The sequence below is a fragment of the Trichechus manatus genome, unplaced genomic scaffold (genome assembly GCF_000243295.1).
Source record: "Trichechus manatus latirostris isolate Lorelei unplaced genomic scaffold, TriManLat1.0 scaffold00089, whole genome shotgun sequence".
Taxonomy (NCBI): Eukaryota; Metazoa; Chordata; class Mammalia; order Sirenia; family Trichechidae; genus Trichechus; species Trichechus manatus.
This window is the reverse complement of record NW_004444025.1, coordinates 584,375-592,591: the sequence shown is the minus strand read 5'-3', so window position 1 is coordinate 592,591 and position 8,217 is coordinate 584,375. Positions and strand designations below refer to the sequence as shown.

The following is an 8,217-nucleotide window of genomic DNA, read 5'->3' as shown; positions in this document are numbered from 1 at the left end:
GAGAACCCTTACTTTTTGCTTATGCTGGATTATTTTAAATAGCTCTCCAATAAATCTCATCAAATAATTTACATATGGGGTCCATCATCAGGAGGACTAAGGCAAGTAGTGGAACAAAGATTGTTGGACTCAAGGATTGCCCAAATCCTAGATAGAGCTGGTGGGTAGAAGCCACAAATGTAATTATGAAACTGGTTTGTGTACAGGTACCAGAAATCCAAGAGTAGTAAATCAGAAACCACAAATTCTGTCAGGAGACATGAAACCTTAGCAGTAGAATGATTTAAAATAAAGCAACTCCTGATTTGATCATGAAGCTGGTTATGTGTTTCTTCCTGGGGCAGAAACCAACCCCAAAGTATGGTCAACCCAGGGCTTCATGGAGCAGCTGCTGAACCCCATTAAGAAGATGATAAGAAGGTTAGTTTGACTTAAACAGGCAGTGTGGAGGTGAATATAAAGGTAAATTGAGGCTGAATTCTAAGCCAATTTCATTAGTTTAAAAATAACTTTCTTAAATTGCTGTTCTAATTTAAAATTTTTTGGAGTAAAATTTGCATGAATTTGTTCACTTTATGCAAAACCAATTCATTCTCCTTCGTACAGCCCCCATGTTCAAGCAAGTGGAATCATCTCTTCGCTGTTTTCTAAATGCAGTAGGCACTCTGTTTTTCTTTGACCTTCTTACTCTTATTAAAATCCAGGTTTTATTTTTAATTGTGCTTCTCCTGAAATAAACAAATATTCTTGGACTTAAATCCCGAACAATTTCACTCTCACCATGACACACAAATTCACTGACACCCAAATTACTGAGATTAACTAAGAGCAGTTGAGTAAATATCACCATATTTTTTGTGGGGAATGAATTTATCTTCTCTAAAACGCGCAGATGGCTAATGCTTGAATATGGTTATGATTTCTGTGTTTGGAAAATTAAACAATATTACCTATGTGCATGCATATTAGGAGTACATTGCAGGAAAACGGTTGCAATATTACTAAAATGTCTAGACTTCCAAGGCAACTTTACTATTTCCTTCACTTTGACAACTCTTTTATTATTTGTAAATATTACTATACCTCCTGATTATCTACTTAAGTATAGTACATTCTCCTGTTACCCAGAGTTAAGCCAATGGAAATTAAGTAAACATATTAATGATACATTTTGAATTAAACATTGTTGAGAATATTGATTTCTAAAGCTGTAAAAAATAAAGAAAAGTGATTTACAGCCATGCTTCTTAGATATATTAAAGAACATCACATAATTCCAGGTAACATTGTTAAGAGAGTCCATTCTCAATGGGAATTAATATTGACTTATGAAAAGTAGGTGGTTTGGTTTCCACCTTAGCTTCTAAGACAGACAGTGTAATATTTATCCCTTCATTCATTAGATTTGTCTTTAAATTTTTCCCTATTCATGCATTTTAGAAATATATAATTAGCACCAAGTATGTGTCAGGATTCAGGGAGTATTCTCTGCATTAGGAATGTCTCAGTGTACAAAAGGCAAACTCTGCCTTCGTTGTGTTTATTTCCATCTAGGTGGATATGGACAATAAAAGGAAATCCTGGTGGCGTAGTAGTTAAGGGGCACAGCTGCTAACCAAAAGGTCAGCAGTTCGAATCCAACAGGCACTCCTTGGAAACCCTATTGGGCAGTTGGGCAGTTCTACTCTGTTCTAAAGGGCCGCTATGAGTCGGAATCAACTCAACAGCAACGGGTTTAGTTTTTTTTTTTTTTTTTTTTTTTTTTGGGATAATAAAAATATGAAGTCTTGGCAGACGGTGCTGTGGAGGGAAAGGAAGCAGAAGATGGGGCTAGGGAGAGCCAGAGTAGAAGTGGGCTGTTCTCTGGGTCGTAGGTTGTGATCTGGTGAAACCTCGTGAGAAGGGGACATTTGAGCAATGACTTCTCAAAATCAGTGCTTCTGGAACGTCACACTGTTAAAAATTATTGAAGAGCCCAGTGAACTTTTCTTTTTGTACCTATCAACATTTACCATATTATAAATTTAAACTGTAAAATGTGAATTCATTAATTCATTTAAAAAAACAATAATAAATTGACCACTTGTTAATCGAAATAAAAGATATTTACAAATAATAACTATTTTCTGAAACCAAAATTTTAGGAAGAGGAGTAATGTTGCTTTGGATCTTTGCAAATCTATTTAAATATCTGGCTTAGTAGAAGACAGCTGTGTTCTCATTTTTGCTTCTTCATTATATCTATTACTTTACATTATTTTCATTGAAGAAAATCTTGACTTAAACAGCTAGGTAGTTGGAAAAGTGAGACATGTTTTAATAGCCTTTTTAGGTAACTGTGGATTTTTTTGTCTTTTCTGATACCACCCTAAAACTCAACAAATGATAGTTTCTTAAGTGTCAGTTGCAATGTGTGTCTGTGGTTGCTCTGGACACTTTGAAGTCAGAATCAACTCCAGGGTAACTGATACTGGTGCTGATAAAGGAGACATAAGAGCTAGCCTTGGCATTATATAGGGGAAGAACATTCCAGAAGGAGAGAAAAACAAATGCAGAGAAAGGCCCTGAGCCAAGAGTGTGCTTTGTGTGTTGAAGGAACAGAAAGGAAGCTGGTGTGACTGAAGCAGAACAGGCAATGGCCAAGAAGAGCAGAAGACAAGTTGAAAAAGATCACAGTGAGGACGGAGGTGGCAGACAGGGATCGTATAGGGCCATGCAGGACTTTTACTTACACTGGAAATTCTCTGTGGGGTTCTGAGCAGAAGACTGACATGATTTGACAAATTGCAGAAGGCTTCCTTTGGTAACTGTGTGAAGAACAGAGGATGAGTATTTATTGGGATGGGTTGCATTCAAGTTAGAAGCAGAGAGAACAGTCGTAAAACTATTGCAAAAATCCAGGTAAGAGATAATGGAGACTTGGTCAAGGGTGATAGCAATGAAGAGAGTGAGAAGTGATAGAATTCTAGATATATTTTGAGGGTAGGGCAAATAGGATTTTTTTATAGATTGGATGTGGGGTATGAAATTTTGCATTATAAATGGGGCAACAGCAAGAGTTTCACCTGGAATATGTTAAATTTGAAAAACCTATTAGACGTCTAAGTAGAACCACCAAGAGGCACTTGGATATGTAGTTGGAGGTCAGGGTAAAGGTCTGAACTGGAGATAGAGCAAGGGCCTTCAAGACCTCATGAAGAGCTAGAGTTTAAAATAGCATTTAGTCGCTCTGGTCACATGAAGATTTCTAGAAGACACTAAGAGAACAGAGTCTTTGACCTAATATATTAATGACATAAAGTAAATTACTACCATCTACTGAACATCCAATGTATGCTGGTTCTATGCCAGTTCCTTATATCCATTATTTAATCCCTCCTCACCGCAACTCTGGGAATCCAACTCTAAAAAATCCTGACTTCACGTAAGGAAACCATTTTCAAGAAAACAATGTGATTTCTCTGGGGACACATAAGTAAGAATTGATAGAGCCAGGATGTGAATTAAAATTATATGTACATTTAAATGTGTGTAAATACTTGAATAGCTATTTATATGTAATATTTTTCCAGTTTCTCATATTAGTCTGGCTGCTAATAATCTAATAAATAATAATAATAAATATATATATATATATACACCAAAACCTGTTGCTGTTGAGTTGATTCTGACTCATAGCAACCCTACAGGGCAGGCTAGAACTGCCCCATAAGGTTTCTAAGGAGCAGCTGGTGGATTCGAACTGCCAATCTTTTGATTAGCAGCAGAACTCTTAGCCACTACACCACCAGGGCACTCTCTCTCTCTCTTTCTCTCTCTCTCTATATATATATATATAATTAGTTATGCTTCTCTGGGGAACCCTGACTAATACAACAAGAAACTGGAAAAATATTAAATATAAATACTATTCAGTAGATGAAAGTTATGTACAAATATTTTATTACAAACACATATGAGAGAATGATGTAAAGAGACCCAGAGAGATTTATCTTAAAGAATTGTCTAACGCTTTTGTCAGGACCGTCAAGTCCAAAATCTAAAGTCAGGTGATAGGCTGGAAACTGCAGCAGTACTGTGTCCAAAATCAGTAGGCCAGGTGGTGGGCTGGAAATTCCAGCAGGATTCCTATGTGACAGTCTTGAGGCAGAATTCATCTCTCTTAGGAAACCTCAGATTTTGCTCTTAAGGTATTCAACTGATTGAATGAGGCCCACCCACATTATTATAATCTGCTTTACTTCATGCGGTGCTCTGGTGGTGCAGCGGTTAAGAGCTTGGCTGCTAACCAAAAGGTTGGCAGTTTGAATCTACCAGCCCCTCCTTGGAAACCCTATGGTGCAGTTCTACTCGGTCCTATAGGGTCACTACGATTCGGAATCAACTCAACAGCAGTGGGTTTGGTTTTGGGGTTACTTCATGTCAATAGATTTAGATATGAATTACAAGTAAATACCTTCATAGCAACACCTAGATTAGTGTTTGTTCAAACAACTAGGCACCATAGCCTAGCCAAGTTGACACATGAAATTAACCGTCACCCTAGGGAATGATACACAGAAAACTTCTTGGTTCTGCTGTTGGTCTATTTCTTGAGTTCCTAAATAGCAACATGAATTAATTAATATTGAACATAATGGGTGTCTAATTCAACATTAAATAACTTCTGAACCAAAGATTAATGTTATTTTTGTCAAAGGAATTAGAGGTAGTGCTGACAATCTTCGATTACCTTAACTCTGCTCTTATCTCCAGGGAGAACCTTGTGAGCATTGAAATAAACTACAGTGACTTAAACTATATGATAACACAGCAGCAAAAAGCCGTGAGCGTGTCTGAGTTGCTTGGTAAGTGTTATTTAGTTGCTCTTCAATTTTCCTTTCTATTAGACTTTTTTTCTACAGACTTCCCCCTCAGCAAGTGATTACTGTAATGTGTTTCAGTAATTCTACCTTTGTGTAGGTTGTCAGCCACCTCTTACCTCCACACAAGGCTGAAAGTTAGAATCTGGACAGGCCAAGCTGGACGTTTAGGAAACAGCCACTGTCTTCTCATTCCCCTTTTTATTTAGTCCTTAACAAACGTAATGTCTGATTTGCTAGATCTCACTGCGTATTAGAGGAAGCCAGATAAGAGACAGAAGATTGAGGCAGGCCAAATGACCTCAGTCAGACATGGCAGTTGAGGCCCTGAATAGGGAGGAAGTATACAGATTCCCTAAAGCTTTTGGAAAAGCCAATGCTTAATTACCAAGCAACCAGAAGCAGAATGATCCTAAGACTGTCCCGAGGCATTGATAAAAAGATTAATAACATAATTTATTTAAGAAGGCAGTTCTGTGTTAAGGCATTTTAGCAAACTGAAATATTGCACATGCTTAAAAAGAAACTTTGGATACTTGAAATCACAAATTGCTTGAAAATTTATGTTGCTGAGAAGCATCATCATCCAATAACGTCACCTGAATGACACATTGTGCTCTTTGTTCAGCATATGAACCTGAATTTGTAATTCTCTAAAATCTTTCAAGATTTTGCCTAGACTTCGTGTCATTCAAAGACTTCGTGTTATTTTTTGGGAAGCAGATTTTATGTTTGTATAATGATTATATTAAGATATTGTTAATTACTGTTACTTTGTAATAAATACAACACATGGGGTCACCATGAGTCAGAGTCGACTTGATGGCAATTGGTTTTGTTTTTAGGCTTTATAATAAGTTTTAAAATAATATAATTAACTCATCTTCATATAATACAGTTATGATTAACTTATTAGTTTCAAATAATTTAAGTTCTAATAATGTTTAATTTGCTTATTGTAAGGAAACAGTGATTTATTCAATTTTTTTGCTGGTTTTATTACAGCAGATATTGGCGGTCAGCTGGGTCTATTTTGTGGGGCCAGTATGATTACAGTTATAGAAATTATTGAATATATATTCACCAATTTGTACTGGATATGCATTTTGTTTTTGCTGAAGATACCTAAAATGACCCAGTGGACGCCTCAACCTCAGAATCAGCTGGGGAATAAAGAAGGAATTCAAGAATGCTAATGTACACTTAGGATAAAAACTTGCTTTTGTCTTCACAATACTTTCAGATTTATTCATAACTAATTCATTGTTATGTAATATTATGTTGTATTATCTGGTGGTTCAATAAAAGCCATTGTACTTATCTGTATATCCATATATGTGGATATGGGTATCTATATGTATGTATGTATGTGTATTCAATTATATTAAAAAAAAAGAGATAGGCACAAAAAAGAATGCAAAAAGAGGTAGGTATTTCATAAAAAAAATTTTTAATGGATAAATTTTGTGTAATGGAAAAAGGCATTCTTTATGATCAAAATGTAAATTAGACCTGGTAAGTCTAATTTACATACATAAGGAGACAGGACGCTTCTTTATTCAAGAAATAATATGTATAACTTGTGTTTTACTAAATTTCTGGGAATTTTCATTTTCACTAATATTCAACATATTTTTTTCCTTTTATCTAGAGAGTTCTAATATGCAACTGACTTTCAGAAGGGCAGAAGTCTATATCTAGTTCCTATGTAGGTGGATACTTAAATCTATTTGAAACTATGGTTAAATCTGTAGTCTACTGTGAGTACACAGTGTTTTATCATTTTACCAACTACTTCTGTTTAATAGAGAGAGGAGATTCAAGGGTTGCAGTGTCCTCATTATTGTTGTTAGCTGTCATCAAACTGGGCCCTGTGTCATGGCAACCCCATGCACAATGGGACCATTCTGACATGTAGGGGTTTCATTAGATGATTTTTCAGAAGTAGATCACCAGGTCTTTCTTCCTCGTTTATCTTAGTCTGGAAGCTCTCCTAAAAACTGTTCAGCATCCCAGCAACATGCAAGCCTCCACTGACAGACAGGTGGTGGCTACACTTGAGGTACATTGCCCAGGAATCAAACCCAGGACTCTACCACTGAACCACCGCTGCCCCCAATGTCCTCATTACCCCTCAGGAAATCAGCCTACTTTCAGCCTCTTAGAACGATTCAATCAGTGGTGAATTTTCAGCAGCCTCCCTAAAGCAGATTTAAGAAATAATCAAGTCAAAGCATTCTAAACCAAAACTCCTTCTGCCTCATATTGCTGGGCCCCATTTCATTCCTGGACACATGAAGATAACACCTGAAAATCTTAAAATTTTATGTTGAGGCTTAATTATAAGCAAGTGTGCATGGGAATGGGCCAGTGCAATCTGTGTCAGTACTTAAATTAGGAATATGTGTATGTCATGACTCAGAAATCCCAGTCATGAGTAAGTACCCAAGAGAAATTGTCCCACAGCCATGTGGCAAATGAGGATGTTCATTCTGTCATTGTGTATGTAGCAGGAGTTGGAGGCAATCTATGCATCCAATACTGGGGAAAAAAGTAAATAGTATAAATGCACTCTGTGGAAGACTGTGATGGTCAAGGTTGTGTGTCAACCTGGTTGGGCCATGATTATCAATAGTTTGACAGTTATGATGTAGTTTGGCAGTTATGTAATGATGTAATCACCTCCATGATAAGATCTGATATAATCACCTCCATGATGAGATCTGCTCTGAGCAGTGAATCAATTGAAAGAGTTTCTTTGGGGGTGTGGCCTGCATCCAATATACATGGACATTTTTGCAAAGCTCACTGGCTTTTGTTCTCTCTGGATCCTGCATCCAGCTCATCATCATCTGACCTCCAGTTCTTGGAACTTGAGCCAGCAGCCTGCCATCTGACTTGCTGATTTTGGGTTTGTCAGCCCCTGTAGATATGTGAGTCAGGAGAATCCTCCAGCCTGACAGCTGACCAATAGACTTGGGACTTGCCAGCCTCTGCAACCATGTGAGCCATTGCCTTGATATAAATCTCTCTCTCTCTCTGTCTCTCTCTCTGTCTCTCTCTCTCTCTCTCTATATATATATATATACATATACACTTCACTGGTTTTGCTTCTTATAGAACCCAGCTTAAGACATGAAGACCAAACAGCAGAAATAAGCCTTGGATTCAATGTACCCACAACAATACTGACACCTGTTGTTCCCATTACTGTCTAGTCAATTCCAACTCACAGCAGCCCTTTAAGACAGAGTAGAACTGCCTCATAGGGTTTCCAAGGCTGTAATCTTTAAGGAAGCAGACTGCCACATCTTTCTCCTACAGAGCCACTGGGGGTTTCAAACTGTCAACCTTT

The 8,217-nt window shown here is 37.2% G+C and overlaps 1 protein-coding gene across 1 annotated transcript in view; it reads left to right on the top strand.

Annotated features, from left to right (window-relative positions):
- The window catches only part of ASIC5 (acid sensing ion channel subunit family member 5), a 47,084-nt gene extending 41,026 nt beyond the window's left edge, over nt 1-6,058 (top strand). The window contains exons 8-9 of the mRNA XM_004382063.1: nt 4,756-4,847; nt 5,868-6,058. Of these exons, the coding sequence (XP_004382120.1) occupies nt 4,756-4,847; nt 5,868-6,058 (283 nt within the window). The remainder of the gene's footprint in view (nt 1-4,755; nt 4,848-5,867) is intronic.
- The last annotated feature ends 2,159 nt before the right edge of the window (nt 6,059-8,217 follow it).